Consider the following 17,853-nt stretch of genomic DNA (forward strand, 5'->3'; position numbering starts at 1 on the left):
CCTGATGGACGAGGGGAGAAGAGGGAGTGACCTGGGTGAGACTGGTCCTTGATTATGCTGGTGGCCTTGCCGAGGCAGCGTGAAGTGTAGATGGAGTCAATGGAAGGGTGGTTGGTTTGTGTGATGGTCTGGGCTGTGTCAGTTCTCTGCAGTTTCTTGCCACCTTGGATGGAGCTGTTCTTTTCACAATTCTGGCCTGCACGCTCTTGTATCACAGCGCTGGAGACCCGGGTTCGATCCTGACCTCGGGTGCTGTCTGTGTGGAGTTTGCATGTTCTCCCTCTGACTGTGTGGGATTCCTCCGGGCGATCCAGGTTACCTCCCACATCGCAAGGAGCGAGGGATTTGTTGGCCCTCTGTAAATTGGTCCAAGTTCAAAGGAAGTGGATGAAACAGTGGGACAACATAGAATTGGCATGAATGGGTCAGCATGGACTTTGTGGGCCGAAGGGCCTGTTTCCATGCTGCATCTTCTATACTAAAACGAAAACTAAATGCTTCAGCACATTGACGCTGAGCCGGTGCTCTCACCCTGTGCTCTTTGTCCTCTAGCCAAGGATGGGCAGATGTTGCACTGTCAGGTTATTAGCAGGAACGAACACCGCACAGACTGCTTCATTGCTGCACTCCCCCCTTTTCTGCTTCTTAAGCAGTCCCCTCAGCGTGGAGGAGGGCTTGCTTCTGTCACAGACGTGTGGGTTCTGAGCTGGTGAAGGGCCCAGAGAGGAATCAGTGATTGTCGCCACAGATCAACCTCGACTCGGCAAGTGCGGAAAGTTCAGCTCTCGCCCCAAAACGTCACCCATTCCTTCCCTCCAGAAGTTGCTGCCTGTCCCGCTGAGTTACTCCAGCATTTTGTGTCTTACCTGAAGCTTAGGTTTAGTTTAGTTTAGAGATACAGCGTGGAAACAGGCCCTTCTGGGCCTGCACTGACCAGCGATCCCCACACATTAACACTATCCTACACACGCTAGGGACAATATCCAGTTTTACCAATAATTAGCCTGCAGACCTGTGTGCCTTTGGAAGAAACGGAGCACCTGGAGCATACTTAGGAGGAGGCCATTCAGCCCAAAGACCCCATACCTGCTCCCAGGGTATCCATCCCATTAGTCCCATACCCCACCCCCCTCCCCATTTCTATGCACCCCATCAACTTAGTTTTCGTTTTAGGTTTTTAGTTTAGAGATACAGCGCGGAAACAGGTATTTCGTCCACACCAAAAGTCCGCACCGCACCGCACATTAACACTATCCGACACACAATAGGGATGATTTTATATTTATACCAAGCCAATTAACCTACAAACCTGTACGTCTATGGAGTGTGGGAGGAAGTCGGAGATCTTGGAGAAAACCCGCGCAGGTGACGGGGAGAAGGTACAAACTCTGCACAGACAGCACACGTAGTCAAGATCGAACCCGGGTCTCCAGCGCTGCATTCGGTGTAAGGCGGTAACCCTACCGCTGCGCCACCGTGACGCAGATATTAACGGTTGTGTTCTTTCTATCCCCCAGGAGGTGGTGACTGAAGAGAGAAACCAGGGAGGACATTTGTTGGCTGAGCCCGGAACTATACATTTCAAAGCAAACTCGTATGGCCTTCAGATCTCCCTACTCGACATGCCCCAGTTCTTGTGGAGAGTGAAACCGCTGACACTGTTTCAGGTATTTCTGGCTTGCTTCAGCAGTACTGATGAGCTATAGAGTCGTGTGTAGGAAGGAACTGCAGATGCCGCTTTAAACCGAAGATAGACACAAAAAGCTGGAGGTACTCAGCGGGACAGATAGCATCACTGGAGAGAAGGAATGGGGCTCTCCCCGAAACGTCACCCAAACCTTCTCTCCAGAGACTGAAGGAAGGGTCTCAACGTCACCCAGAGATGCTGCCTGCCCCGCTGAGTTACTCCAGCTTTTTGTGTCTATCTTCCAGACATAGTCAGTCACACAGCATGGAGTTGGCTCCTGAGCTCTGCATGGAGTTTACACATTCTCCCCATGGCCCCTGTCAGAGAACATGCAAGGTACCCAGGTTCAGGATCGAAGCTGGGCCTCTGACGCTGTGAGCGCCACAAGACTGCGGTTCACTCCTCTTCAAACGGACAAATTCCACCTTTCAGATCTCCCTGAGAGAGAGCTGGGGCTTGACATCTCATTTGGCAAACAGCACCTCCAACAGCTTAAGCACTTGTGTCAGTCAGCTTTATTTATGTGCTCAGGTCTCACAAGTGAGGATTGAACTCACGACCTTTGCATTCAGAAGCGAGCGTGCTATCTACAGAGCCAAAGCTGCCACGAGAGTTTAATGTTAATCTACTCACTTCTATCTCTATCAATATCTGCAAATATAACTGGAGAGGAAATTGATTAGTTTTAGTGCCGACATACCTTTTATATTACTAATGTATTGTAAATAATCCTGGCAAAGATGTATTATTTGAATAACTTTGGCAACAGATTTAAAACCAGCATCCATGATTATTAATTAATTTTGTTAGTATTATCTTGTCATTATTTTTTTAATCACTGCTGTAACCGTGGCAACAACAGTTTCTTTTGCTTCCAAGACCACTGGGATATTGTATTATTAATGAATTATGAACTTTGCAGAGCTGTTTATGTGAAGCAACTAACATGCAAACACTGCCGATAATGATTGAAATCATGGGGGTGGATTATGGAGTTACCTTAACAAGTAGTTGAGGTGAATCTTGAGATGGCAAAGGTTGGGATTCAGCTCAAGGCAGCTTCTTCCCCGCTGACATTAGACCACTGAGCAATCCTCTCATCAAATAAGGTGTAATCCTGATCTTCCAACCTACCTCATTGTGGACCTTGCACATTTTTTTTTTTTAAATCTGCACTTTCTCGCACACGACCAGATTCAGGGACAGTTTGTTCCCGGCTGTTATCAGGCAACTGAATCATCCCACCACAACCAGAGAGCAATGCTGAACTACTATCTACCTCTTTGGTGACCCTCGGACAATCCTTGATCGGACTTTCCACTAAACGTTATTCCCTTATCACGTACAGTACCTGTGGATCGATTGTCATCATGTATTGTTTTTCCGCTGACTAGTTAATGCAACAAAAAGCTTTTCTCTGTACCTCGGTACATGTGACAATAAACTAAACTGAACCACAACTCAGATGACTGAATTTCAGTCGTGATTGTACATTGAGAGCTGCTGCAATCAGAAGCAATTGAAGTGCCAAGCCTATCGTACGTTAACTGCACATGAATATTTGATTTATATTAAAAAGGAATTGATTTAGTATGCATGGGTAACTTTGCCATAGAGGTTCAAAGGCACAAATAATTTATTAATTGCAAAAAAAATTACTACCCAAATTTTCACTGTTACTGGGAATTTGACGAGCTGCATGCGAACATGTTTAGGAAGAAACTGCAGATGCTGGTTTACACCAAAGATAGACATAAAATGCTGGAATACCTCAGAAGGGTCAGGCAGCATCTCTGGAGGGAAGGAATAGGTGGCGTTTCGGGTCGAGACCCTTCTTCAGACTGAGGAGAGGGGAAAGTAGAGGTATGAAAAGGCACAAAGAACAAATGAGCGAAAGCTATGAAAAGAATGAATGCAACGGTGATCAATGAAAAGTGGAGCCCACAATGGTCCATTGTTGGCTGTGGGAAAGGTGATAACAAATGGATAGTAACAGTAAAACTAAGCAGTATGGCAGTGAAACCAGTCAGACGACAGGGTGGGGGAGTGACGGAGAGAGAGGGAATGCAAGGGTTACTTGATATTAGAGAAATCAATGCTCACACTGCTGGCTTGTAAGCTGGAGGTGCTGTTTCTCCAATTTGCACATGTCAAATTTGTACGAACCTTTTGAACAAAAGGCTGGATGGACACATCATGTGGGAATTATTTGATCTTTGCCCGTGACAATACCTAACGCCCATTGCTGCCTTTCCAATACAGATTTATCCTGCCCATCTATTTTCTTTTCAATAATTTCCCTACCACTGAGGGTCTACAATCACCTTTTTGCTGTTCCCCGTAGCACTTCTCGAATCAAGGGCCCACATTTTGTGACCCTCCAGTCTCCCCACACAGCATCTTCGCCCAGAGAAGGTTTGAAATTTTATTTTGACCATCACCAGTGGGAGAGTCCAGGACCAGGGGCTATCGCCTCAGAATAAAAGGACGTACCTTTAAAGCCCTGTCCCACGGTAGAAGTTCATTCCAAGAGCTCTCCCGAGTTTGAACGCGGAGATTTACGGTAATGGCCACTCGTCGATACTCGGGGCTCAACATGTTGAAAAATGTCCACGAGTCTTCCCGAGTGCCTGCCATTAGTGTTACGAGCCGCTAAGAGACGTCCCCGAGCTCCGGCGTACCCGCTACGTTCATTCTTACCACAAGCTCTTCAAACAAGCGGACATGACTTCAGAATTAAGGGACAGAAGTTTAGGGGTAATATGAGGGGGAACTTCTTTACGCAGAGAGTGGTAGCGGTGTGGAATGAGCTCCCAGTGGAAGTGGTGGAGGCAGGTTCATTGGTATCATTTAAAAATAAATTGGATAGGCATATGGATGAGAAGGGAATGGAGGGTTATGGTATGAGTGCAGGCAGGTGGGACTAAGGGGAAAAAAATTTGTTCGGCATGGACTTGTAGGGCCGAGATGGCCTGTTTCCGTGCTGTAATTGTTATATGGTTATATGGTTATAAGCTCGATTTTTTTTAAACTCGGGAGAGCTCTTGGAATGAACTCATGCCGTGGGACAGGGCTTTTAGAAAGGAGATGAGGTGGAATTTCTATAGTCAGAGGGTGGTGAATCTGTGGAATTCATTGCCACAGAAGGCTGTGGAGGTCAAGTCATTGGATATTTTTAAGGTGGAGATTGACAGATTCTTGATTAGTGCTGGTGTGGGGTTACGGGGAGAAGGCAGGAGAATGGGGTTGAGGGTAAGATAGATCGGCCATGATTGAATGGCTGAGTAGACTTCATAAGTGATAGGGAGCAGAACTACGAAGTCTACTCCGCCATTCAATCATGGCTGTCCCATTGATATGGGAGGAAACCAAAGATAGAATGTAGGCGGAGAAAGTAAGACTAGTGGGAGAACTAGGAAAGGGATGGAGAGAAAAAGCAAGGGCCATCTGAAGTCCATCCATTTCCCAGTTCTCCCACAGTCGTATAGTCTCCGCCTACATTCTATCTTTGTCCCACCCCCTCCCCTGACATCGGCCTGAAGAAGGGTCTCGACCCGAAACGTCGCCCGCTCCTTCGCTCCAGAGATGTTGCCTCACCCGCTGAGTTACGCCAGCATTTTGTGTCTACCTTCGATTTAAACCAGCACCTGCAGTTCTTTCTTAAGCATTCTGGTAAATCTCCTCTGCACCCTCTCCAAAGCCTCCACATCCATTCTGTAATGGGGCGATCGGAACTACATGCAATAATCCAAATGGGGCCTAACCAAAGGCTTCGCTGCCACCAACGCCTAACCAAAGAGTTGCCTCAATGGAGATCTCAATCTTTCCCAAAGGAAGACTCATTCTCGTGTTTTCTCTCCAGCAGGAAATTGCCTTTTCCCAAATATGGAGCAGGAGCCAGCAACCTCTGCCATGTGCCTTCAGAGTGGAAAGATTCAACTCAGCTACAACGCAGCTCTCTTGCAAGATCTGCATCCGACAGCTCAAAGGCGATGAACTGTTCTTTCAGATCAACACCTCCATCCTTGAGGTAGGCCTCACCACAGTGAAGAAGGACAAGGGGAAACCTCATTGAAACCTACAGAATAGTGAAAGGCTTGGATAGAGTCATAGAGTGATACAGCATGGAAACAGGCCCTTAGGCCCAACTTGCCCACACCGGCCAACATGTCCTAGCTACACTAGTCCCACCTGCCTGCGCTTGGTCCATATCCCCCTCCAAACCTGTCCTATCCATGTACCCATCTAACTGTTTCTTAAACATTGGGATAGTCCCAGCCTCAACTACCTCCTCTGGCACTTTGTTCCATACACCCACCCCCCTTTGTGTGAAAATGGTACCCCTCGGATTCCTATTAAATCTTTTCCCCCTTCACCTTGAACCTATGTCCTCTGGTCCTCAATTCCCCAACTCTGGGCAAGAGACACTGTGCATCAGTTCCTCTCATGATTTCGTACACAAAATTAGAGTGGATGTGGAGAGGATGTTTCAATTAGTGGGAGAGTCTAGGACTAGAGGTCATAGCCTAAGAGTTAAAGGACGTTCTTTTAGGAAGGAGATGAGGAGAAATGTCTTTAGTCAGTGGGTGGTGAAACTGTGGAATTCTTTGCCCCCGAAGGCTGTCAGTGGATATATTTAAGGCAGAGGTAGATAAATTCTTGATTAGTACAGGTGTCAGAGGTTATGGGGAGAAGGCTGGAGAATGGGGTTAGGAGGGAGAGTTAGATCAGCCATGATTGAATGACGGAGTAGACTTGATGGGCCAAATGGCCTGATTCCACTCCTATTCCTTATGACCCTATGACAACCCAACCGTGCTCCAGAACATGCTGTTCATAAGTGATAGGAGCAGAATTGGTGCATTCGGCCCATCAAGTCTACTCCGCCATTCAATCATGGCTAATCTATCTCTCCCTCCTAACCCCATTCTCCTGCCTTCTCCCAATAACGGTTGCGTTTGATCTGGTGAATAAAGGACTAGAGTGTGTAAAGACTCACCACATTCTTTTAAAGAGAAATGTCTTTAGTCAGTGGGTGCTGCATCTTTAGAATTTAGAGATACAGGCTGTCAGTGGATAAACGGGCCTTTGTAGGCCCACCGTGTCTGCGCCGACCAGTGTCAGAGGTTATGGGGGAGAACGCTGGAGTAATATCCTACATACTGGGGACAATTTAGATCAGCCATGATTGAATGACGGAGTAGACTTTTGAGTGTGGGAAGAATGGCCTGAGCACTCTATTCCTTAAATCCCACGCAGACCCACGGGGAGAACGTACTGTTCTAAGTGCAGGAGCAGCACCCGTAGTCAGGATCGATCCCGGGTCTCCGCCGTTCAATCAGCTAATCTATCTCTACCTCCTAACCCCACTCCTGCCTTCTCCGAAATCCCCGCTCACTGTGAATCAGGACTAGAATTTGTAAAGATTCACCCAGTGTTTCTTCCTTCATGCATATTTAACCAAACCTGTCAGAGAGGAGCGGGCAACGCACCACTTTGTCTGCCGAGCAGCGTTCCCCCGCACGCTAGTGCTAACATATTTGTCTTGGATTTACAATTAAAAGAATTGATTTATCACTTTGGAGCCATTACGCGAAACAGGAGCAGAGAGAAATCCCACGCAGGTGCCGAGCACAAACTCCGTCAGCTCAGAAAGAACCCGTAGTTTCAAACCCAATCTGCGTGACCATTTTTAAAATTACCTTGTGGCCACCCTGGCCGCTTCAAAGAAATCCCCGCTCACTGTAATCAGTGTTAGTGACCGATTCTCCTTAATCGCCTTCATGATGTTAACCAAACCTGTCAGAGAGGAAAGGCAACGCACCACTTTGTGTGAGCAGCGTTCCCCGCGGTGCAAAGAATTTGTCTTGGATTGTTAAAATGTTGATTTATCACTTTCAGCCATTACGCGAAACTGTGCGAGAGGCCTTGCCGAGCACGAGACTCAGCTCTTGAAAGGTATTTCAAACCCAATTGGTGACCATTTTTAAATTACCCTTGTGGCTCTAACCTTCAAAAGAAGGATATGAATTTATTTAGTGATATTAATGTCCCTCTCAAATCCTCGCCGTCCCACAGTGAATTAAACGCGTTTGAAATATACAGTAGTTACGGCTTTAGTGTATAAAATGTAGCAGCTAATTTATAGCTCTCACAATGTGATGATGAATCTCTTTGTTGCTAAAGTTGGTCGGGGAATAAGGATTATTTAGGGCACCTCGCTTCTTCAAAATTGTGCCGTGGTATCTTTCACAAGGACGAGACAGCATCCCTTATTAAATTCACTGTCCAAAGATCAGCAGCTCTGACAACACAGTTTAGTTTAGTTTAGAGATACAGCGCGGAAACAGGCTCTTTGGCCCACCGAGTCCGCGCCGACCAGCGATCCCCGCATATTAACGCTCTCCTACACACACTAGGGGCAATTTACAATTGCACAGAGCCAGTCGATCTACAAACCTGTACGTCCTTGGAGTGTGGAAGGAAACCAGAGATCCCGGAGAAAACCCACGCGGGCCACGGGGAGAACCCGTGCACAAACTCCGAACAGACAAGTCAACATCAAACCCGGATCTCTGATATTGTGTTCCACACCATACACAGAACATGTAGTAACGAGCTGCCATTGTGACGATACGTAATGAAGTGCATTTTGGTCTATTAATCTCAGAATGCCTGGTGTTTTAAAACTATGTTCCATCTGGGCTACAAATAACATTTCCAATTACAATTGAACTGAAAACTAGGGTGGCACGGTGGTGCAGCGGTAGAGCTGCTGCCTTACATCGCCAGAGACCCGGGTTCGATCCTGACTATAACCATATAACAATTACAGCACGGAAACAGGCCATCTCGACCCTTCTAGTCCATGCCAAACACGTATTCTCCCCTAGTCCCATCTACCTGCACTCAGACCATAACCCTCCATTTCTTTCCCGTCCATATAACTATCCAATTTATTTTTAAATGATAAAATCGAACCTGCCTCCACCACCTTCACTGGAAGCTCATTCCACACAGCCACCACTCTCTGAGTAAAGAAGTTCCCCCTCATGTTACCCCTAAACTTCTGTCCCTTAATTCTCAAGTCATGTCCCCTTGTTTGACTATGGGTGCTGTCTGTACGGAGTTTGTATGTTCTCCCCGTGACCTGCGTGGGTTTTCTTCGGGTGCTCCAGTTCCTCACACACTCCAAAGACCTCCTGGTTTGAAGGTCAATTGGCTTCTGTAAATTGCCCTCAGTGTGTTGGAGAGGGTATGGGTGATTGTTGGTTGCCGGGGATTTGGTGAGCCTGTTTCCATACTATATCTCTAAACTAAAAACCTTGTGTCCATACCTATTTAATATTTATGTGGGAAGCCATTCTTTTTTTGTCACTTTACTGGATGTAGAGGCACTGCTTCAGGGTTTCGCCCCTACAGAAGGAAAGGGACATTGAGAGAGAATTTACAATGGCAGTAGTGTCCATTTCAAACTGGATTGCAATGGGACATCCTCAAGATGGAGCAAATTATGTTGAAGGCTGATGAAGGATATGCAGTGAAATGATTGATATGGATTATGTGCAGGTAGTTAAGAGTGGTCTTGGCATCATGGTTGGCACAGACAATGTGGGCTGAAGAGCCTGTTCCAGTGCTGTACTATCCCATGTTCAATGTTCTATGCGAGAGAGGACTCTGGAATACACTGCCTGGATGTTTGGTTGATATGGGATGTGGGGAAAAAGTAGGAACGGGGTACGGGGGTACTGACTTAGGATGATCAGCCATGGTTGTATTGAATGGCGGTGCTGACTCGAAGGGCCAAATGGCCTTCTCCTGCACCTATTTCCTATGTTTCTCTGAGAACCAGTCTCTGTTTGAAGCCCGTGTCAACATTCTTCTACTCACGAGTGCCGACCGAATTTATACCGAGACTAATCTTGAGGTACAATAATGAAGCTTTGTGTAACGCTTGAAGAATAGTAAGGAAAAAACTGGGAACGATATTCTAATTCAACTGATTTATGGTCCCTTTGTCTGAGGAGCCAACTAAGCAGGAGAAAGAATAATTTAATAATAGCTTCCTGAAATCATAAATCTCGTATTTATTTGGCGATGTCTATCCACCCACCCACCCACCTGCCTTATTAGCCAGCACGGAACTGGGAGGAAGCAAGTCATTCTCAACCCTAGGGGGACTGCCTGAGAAGATGTGTTTATTGCACAGGGCCATTAGATAAGATTTATAATCAAGGTTCCATTAATACAACCATTGCATTCCAAGCATGCATAATCATTTTGTATTTATGTGCAGCGATTGAAGTGCCACATGGCATCCAGTATCTGTTTCAATGTGAGCTGCTAGCAGGGCTGGATAGAGCAAGGCTTGACAAGGACTCAAATGTCCGAGCTGTGGAGAGAGGTTGAACAGGCAGTGACTTTATTCCCTGGAGCGCAGGAGGATGAGGGGTGATCTTGTAGAGGTGTATAAAAGCATGAGGGAAATATGATCGGATAGACGCACAGAGTCTCCTGCCCAGAGTAGGGGAATCGAGGACCAGAGGGCATGCAGTAGATGAAGGCAAAAAGATTTGATAGGAATCCTGGGTGGTAACTCTTTCACACAAAGGGTGGTGGGTGGAAGGGGTGAGCAACCTCAGGAGGTAGTTGAGGCAGGGACTACCGCAACGTTAAAGAAGGATAGGACAGGTTGGAGGCATATGGACCAAATGCAATAGACAATAGACAATAGGTGCAGGAGTAGGCCATTTGGCCCTTCGAGCCAGCACCGCCATTCAATGTGATCATGGCTGATCATCCCCAATCAGTACCCCGTTCCTGCCTTCTCCCCATATCCCCAGACGCCACTATTTTTAAGAGCCCTATCTAGCTCTCTCTTGAAAGCATCCAGAGTACCCTCCTCCACCGCCCTCTGAGGCAGAGAATTCCACAGCCTCATCACTCTGTGAGAAAAAGTGTTCCCTCGTCTCCGTTCTAAATGGCTTACTCCTTATTCTTAAACTGTGTGGCCCCTGGTTCTGGACTCCCCCAACATCGGGAACATGTTTCCTGCCTCTAGCGTGTCCAAACCCTTAACAACCTTATATGTTTCAATGAGATCCCCTCTCATCCATCTAAACTCCACAGAGTGTACAAGCCCAGCTGCTCCATTCTCTCAGCATATGACAGTCCCGCCATCCCAGGAATTAACCTTGTAAACCGACGCTGCACTCCCTCAATAGCAAGAATGTCCTTCCTCAAATTAGGGGACCAATGCAGGCAGGTGGGACTAGTGTAGCTGGGCATGTTGGCCGGTGTGGATAAGTTGAGCCAAAGGGCCTGTTTCCACACTGTGTCACTCACTATGATACGGCAATTCATGCACAGAGTCACACTACCATGCCAGCAATAACTTACCGTTGAACACTCGCTACAAAGCATTCATAATTGATGAGCAATTCATGCTTATAGCTGATTCATGGATAATGCAACAGCAAGCGAGCTATTTGATAGTGGTTGTGAAGAAGACATTTGAAGGGAATGATTTGTGTAAGGAAGTTATTTTCCTCTCCCTACTGAAAGAACCGCTGATGGTTTTACGATCATTGAGTCAGAGACGATGAAAACAGTTCCTTCATCCCAACTCATCCATGCCGGCAATGATGCCCCATGTGAGATGGTCCAACTTAGGGGCGGCACAGTGGCACAGCTGGTACAGCTACTGCCTCACAGCACCAGAGACCCTGGCTCGATACTGAACTCCGGCCCTGTCTTTTTTTTTTTTTTTTTTTTAATATTTTATTTTATTAGAAGTAAGCACAGTCATATGGCACCAAAGTGCCTAATATATATTTTCATAATACATTTTATGTACAACTTCTTTTTTTTTTTTTGTTACATTGAAAAAAGATGAGAATAAGAAAAAGAAGTTAGATAGTAAAGGATAGAAAGATGTGAAATATATAGTGTGTGAAGAAAGAAAACGAGTAAATGAAGAAAGTTGAGAGAGAAAATAGTGAAAAGAAAAGGAGATCATTATTTATAGTCTTGACCAACCCTCGTCCAGTCCTGAAACAGTTATTTTTTACAATTGTGTTGCACCATATGATTCCAAAAAAACGACGAATGGAGACCAACTCGTTATGAATTGGTCTGATTTATCCATTAGAAGGAATCGCATTTCCTCAAGATGAGCGGTGTCCAACATACTTGCAATCCACATTTTAAGCGTTGGTATTGATGTAAACTCCGGCCCTGTCCATGTGAAGTTTGCACGTTCTCCTTGTGACAGCGTGAGTTTCCTCCGGGTGATCCGGTTTCCTCCCTCATCCCAAAGACGTGCAGGGCGATTGCCCCTGGTGTGTCGGTGTGCATAAGAGGGATAACATAGAACTAGTGTGAACGGGTGGTCAATGGTTGGCTTGGCTTGGCTTCGCTTCGCTGGGCCCTTTCCATGCTGTATACTTCAAATAAAACCCATGTTTGACCTATACCTGTGTGAACCTTTCCCAACCCACTGTCACTAGAAGGACAGCAATGGTTCAGCAAGATGACACTCCACCTTTTCAAGGTGACAATAGATGATGGGACGGCAATAGATGTTGGCCTTGCTGATGGTCTTGCTGTGGGATAACTGATCACTGATAACTGATCTCATCACCCCTGACATCGGGAAGAAGGTACAGGAGCCTGAGAACTGTAACGTCCAGGTTCAGGAACAGCTTCTTCCCTACAGCCTGATGGCTATTAAACAATACAACCTCATTAGCTATGAACTACTATAGTCTATTATTATTATTATTATTATTATTGCACTCTTATTGTTTGATCTTTTTTCTCCGAGTTTTTGTTATATTATTTTTGATGATTGCATATTCTGTTGTGCTGCAGCAAGTAAGAATTTCATTGTTCTATTTGGGACATATAACAATAAAACACTCTTGACTCTTGATCGTACTGGGAGGTTGTGATTTAACAAACATCTGCTGAAAGTTTCTAATACTTTTTGATTTTGTGTATGATGTCCAGGCACTGCATTTTCTTTTGGATTCCCACTGACAAATATTCTTATTAATTTTTAATTTATGAATTAGACGACGGATGAGCGAATAGCAGCAAATATTCACAAAATTAACCCAATTTGGGGTGGCAAAGTGGCGCAGCGGTAGAGTTGCTGCCTCACAGCGCCAGAGACCCAGGTTCGATCCTGACTACAGGTGCTGTCTGTACGGAGTTTGTACATTCTACCTTTGACTGTGTGGGTTTTCTCTGGGTGCTCTGGTTTCCTCCCACACTCCAGAGACATCCAGATGTGTAGGTTAATTGGCTCCGGTAACAATTGTGTGATAGTGTTGGTGCATGGGGATCGCTGGTCGGCGCGGACTCGGTGGGCTGAAGAAGAGTCTCGATCCGAAACATCACCTACTCCTTCTCTCCAGAGATGCTGCCTGTCCCGCTGAGTTACTCCAGCTGTTTGTGTCCATCTCTGGTTTCAACCAACATCTGCAGTCCGTTCCTACACTTTGTGCCTTTCCTTGGTGAACCAGCGTCTTCAGTTCCTTGTCGCCACTGATAGAAGATGCTTGTCTGTTCCTCCAGGGTGAGAGAGAAGCTGTTCTCCTCTGTGCACAGGTTGCTGGTGGCGTGGCCGGTCTCACGGGCCCCAAGCCCTTTAAGATTCCCTATTCCATCCGCCAGAAAATCTGTTCCACCTTCGACATTCCAAGCGCAACAGGCAAAGACTGGCGGCTGTTAGCACAGAAGCTCCACATTGACAGGTGGGTGGAGTACAGGCAAACAGCCAGGAGAAATGTCGAAATGTCGAAAAATGCCAACTTTTATATTAATTTGCCTTTCATTTTCTCAGCCATTTTAGCGTAAAATTGGAAAAACCCATCGGGGGGGGAGTCTCTGGAAGTGCGTTAATGTTTACAGTTGGTTTCTAGGAGTATGTCAGTGCTCACAATGGTTCTAGTTTTAGCAAGATATGTCTAAAGGGCCTGTCCCACTTTCACAACCTAATTCACAACCTTTTTTACTCGTGGACATTTTTAATCAGGCTCGAAAAACGCCCTGACCTACTTGATGCCACAAGTACCTACGACTAGCATCACGCCCTACCTACGACCTCGTGACGGCCATGCAGCGATTACGAGTCAACTCGGCAGAGGTCGTGAATTAGGTCGTGAAAGTGGGACAGGGCCTTTAGAGAGTGTTCAGTATTTTCAGGATGCCCTGAGAATGTTTAGTGTGTACACCAGCTCCTGGAGAATGTGTTAGTGTGTGCACAAGTGTGTTAGGAATGTGTTAGTGTGTACAGTGGGTCTCCAGGTGATGTGTCAGTATATACACAGGGTCCCTGGGAATGCGTTAGTGGTTCGGGAACAGCTCTCGCTGAGACGGTAAGAAATTGCAGAGAATTGTGGACGCAGCCAATACCATCACACAAACCAACCTCCCTTCCACTGACTCCATCTACACTTCACGCTGCCTCGGCAAGGCCAGCAGCATCATCACGAACCACTCGCACTCCGGCCACTCCCTCTTCTCCCCTCTCCCATCAGGCAAGAAGTACAGAAGTGTGGAAATGCACACACCTCCAGATTCAGGGACAGTTTCTTCCCAGCTGTTATCAGGCAACTGAACCATCCGACCAACAACCAGAGAGCAGACGTGAGCCACTATCTACCTCATTAGAGACCCTCGGACTATCGTTGATCGGACTTTACTGGCTTTACCTTGCACTGAACGCTATTCATGTTATTCCCTTTATTGCGAATGGTTTGGTGTAATCAAGTATTGTCTTTCCGCTGACTGGTTGGGGCATGCATCAAAAGCTTTTCACTATACTTCGGTTATATGTTACAATGAACAATAAACCAAAACTAAGTTGGCACGGTAGAGATACAGCCTTACAGCGCCAGAGACCCGGGTTTGCTCCCGACTATGAGTGCTTGTCTGTGCGGAGTTTGTACTGTACGTTCTCCCCGTGACCTGCGTGGGTTTTCTCCGAGATCTTCGGTCAATTGGCTCAATTGGTATAAATGTAAGAAACGTAATGGCTCGTGTGTTAAATAATAGGATAGTGTTAATGTGCGGGGATCGCTGGTCGATGTGGACTCGGAGGGGAATGGAGGGCCTGTTTCTCAGTGCGCGCGCTGTATCTCTAAACTAAACCGAACCAAGCTACCACGTAACCCCTCGTCTCCCTTCCTTCCCCTCCAGGAACCTGAGCTACTTTGCAATAAAGAGCAGCCCAGCGAGCACTATCTTGGATATATGGGAGGCACAACATCAACATGACAGAGACCTTGACTCCTTAGCTAGCGCTCTGGAGGAGATCGGTAGGATCCAGGGTCCCAACTCAATGACACTGGAAGGCGACGGTGACGAGGCCGATTACAACTATGGTGGATGAACCCCAGAGGCCATTCGGCCCGACCTATCCTGAGCAACCCTCTGCTCAGTCACAATATAGGAAAGATTTCTCAGGAAATGCTAAAGGTTTACTATCCAAATCTTTGGATGTGTATGTAAATAGAATTTATTTGTAAATATTCAAGGTAGGGGTGCACCAATTATGAATGGTCAGGTTGAGCCAACCCTCAGTGAGTTGGCCTGCTGCAAAAAACACAGACTGTGTCTCAGCTGGTGAATTCCTTGGTGCGTTTCCAAGCCCAGTGTTACTCCAGTCGATGTCTCCCAACTGCAGGCGGCACAGTGGTGGTAGCGGTGGAGTTACTGCCCCGCAGCGCCAGAGACCCGGGTTCGATCCTGACTACGGGTGCTTGTCTGTACGGAGTTTGTACGTTCTCCCCGTGACCCGCGTGGGTTTTCTCCGGTTACCCTCCAATTTGGCCAAATTTCATCCCCCCGCCCCCCGACCGATCCCTAACCCCACCTACACACCGGGTGCCCAAGGACCAGAAGAGTGGGACTGAAGTGTTTCAGCAGAATTTCAGATATTCAGGACTTGAACTATTCAAAGAGGGGTTGCAACTCACGGCAACAGAGTATTGTGCGCAGTTGTGGTCACTCCGTGGGAAGGATGCCATTCAGCTGGAGAAGGTGCAGAAAAGATTCACAAGGAATAGATCGGGTAGACACACAGAGTCCAGAACCAGGGGCCACACAGTTTAAGAATATAAGCCATTTAGAACGGAGATGAGGAAACGCTTTTTCTCACAAAAAGTTGTGAGCCTGTGGAATTCTCTGCCTCGGAGGGTGGTGGAGGCCGGTTCTCTGGATGCTTTCAAGAGAGAGCTAGATAAGGCTCGTAAAGATAGTGGATATGGGGAGAAGGCAGGAACGGGGTACTGATTGGGGATGATCAGCCATGATCACATTGAATGGCGGTGCTGGCTCGAAGGGCCGAATGGCCTACTCCTGCACCTATTGTCCACTGTTGCGCCACCTTGCTGCTCAGAGTTTTCTCAGACCCCAATGACCACCCGACCAAGGGGACATTTCTAAACCGGTCCCCCTTCATTTTACAATACTTGGACACAGACAACACATGTTTGCCCACAAGGTCCTGAACTACAAATATTGCAAAGCCCCTTCTATTCGTGCTGTTTTGCTTGCAAAGGCTCCGTTGCAAAGGCTCTGTTTAGTGGGCAGTCGCCTGGTGGTTAGCGCGGGTGTCAGGGGTTAAGGGGAGACGGCAGGAGAATGGGGAGAGAACAGAGAGTTGGGTCAGCCATAGACAGACACAAAATGCTGGAGTAACTCAGCGGGACAGGTAGCATCCCTGGAGAGAATAGCATAGAATAGAATGAATAGAATGCCTTTTTATTGTCATTCAAACAGACAAGGTTTGAACGAAATTTCATCCCTACAGTCATGATATTACACAAAAAAAAAAAAACACACACTTAACACAATTTACACAAACATCCATCACAGTGAATCTCCCAACACCACCTCACTGTGATGGAAGGCAAAGTCTTATCTCTTCCCTTTGTTCTCCTCCCGCGGTCCAGAAGGAATGGGTGATGTTTCAGGTTGAGACCCTTCTTCAGACCCAAAAGGCCTCCTGTCCATTCCCTCCAGAGGCTCTCTCTGACCCGATGAGTTCCTCCAGCACTTTGGGTACTTGTCAGTACAGACTTTGTACGTCCTCTCCCTGTGAGCCTGTCAGCCACGATTGAATGGCGGAGTTGGGCCGAGTGGCCTCATTCTACTCCTCTCACTTATGAAGTTAGGAACGTGTGGAGATAATTGTTGCACCTTTACAATGAAGTCAGTGTTCCATCTTCCTCTCGCTCCTCGATAGTGTCTTGTTCCCATACTTCTGGTGCGAATGTTCCTGCTGCAATTCTTGATGGGTTTTTGTACGCTATTTACTAAACGCCGCCATTCTGCCAGCAACCAGCAAAGACCGACTCCTCCCAGAAGCAACATTTTCACAGATTGTTGGATCCCTGTGTGTTTATTTTTGCGTACAAATCATTAAATTCCTGTGGTTCTTGATTTTCTCTCCTTGGTTTTTCTCTCCTTGATTTTTCTTTCCTTGACCGAAACATCTCCGGAACCACTTGAGATCACGGACACCATCAGAAAACACTCGCGGCACGGTGACTTCAGTTAGAACATAGTCCTTAGTTTTAGATTAGATTATTGGCACACCTACTGAGGTACATAGAAACATAGAAACATGGAAAATAGGTGCAGGAGTAGGGTATTCGGCCCTTCGAGCCTGCACCGCCATTCAATATGATCATGGCTGATCATCCAACTCAGTATCCCGTACCTGCCTCTCCATACCCCCTGATCCCTTTAGCCACAAGGGCCACATCTAACTCCCTCTTAAATATAGCCAATGAACTGGCCTCAACTACCTTCTGCGGCAGAGAGTTCCAGAGTTTCACCACTTTTCTCATCTCGGTCCTAAAGATTTCCCCCTTATCCTTAAACTGTGACCCCGTGTTCTGGACTTCCCCAACATCGGGAACAATCTTCCTGCATCTAGCCTATCCAACCCCTTAAGAATTTTGTAAGTTTCTATAAGATCCCCCCTCAATCTTCTAAATCCAGTGAAAAGCTTTGGTTGGGTGCTAACCAGCCAGCGGAAAGACAATATATGATTACAATCGAGCCGTCCACAATGTACAGATACGTGAGTAGGGAATAACGTTTCATTCGTTCATTCATCATCGTTGAAAACATTAGTGATGCACCACATG

General features: G+C 46.7%; 1 protein-coding gene across 2 annotated transcripts in view; it reads left to right on the plus strand.

The window, feature by feature from the left end:
* The window catches only part of LOC129713297 (netrin receptor UNC5D-like), a 346,405-nt gene extending 329,265 nt beyond the window's left edge, over positions 1 to 17,140 (plus strand). The window contains exons 14-17 of one of the 2 annotated variants that reach the window (XM_055662249.1): positions 1,518 to 1,667; positions 5,550 to 5,717; positions 13,268 to 13,446; positions 14,894 to 17,140. In XM_055662249.1, the coding sequence (XP_055518224.1) occupies positions 1,518 to 1,667; positions 5,550 to 5,717; positions 13,268 to 13,446; positions 14,894 to 15,086 (690 nt within the window). In that variant the 3' untranslated portion in view covers positions 15,087 to 17,140. The remainder of the gene's footprint in view (positions 1 to 1,517; positions 1,668 to 5,549; positions 5,718 to 13,267; positions 13,447 to 14,893) is intronic. The other variant, XM_055662250.1, reaches the window with a different exon arrangement.
* The last annotated feature ends 713 nt before the right edge of the window (positions 17,141 to 17,853 follow it).

The sequence above is a fragment of the Leucoraja erinacea genome, chromosome 35 (assembly GCF_028641065.1).
Source record: "Leucoraja erinacea ecotype New England chromosome 35, Leri_hhj_1, whole genome shotgun sequence".
In the NCBI taxonomy this organism is placed as follows: Eukaryota; Metazoa; Chordata; class Chondrichthyes; order Rajiformes; family Rajidae; genus Leucoraja; species Leucoraja erinaceus.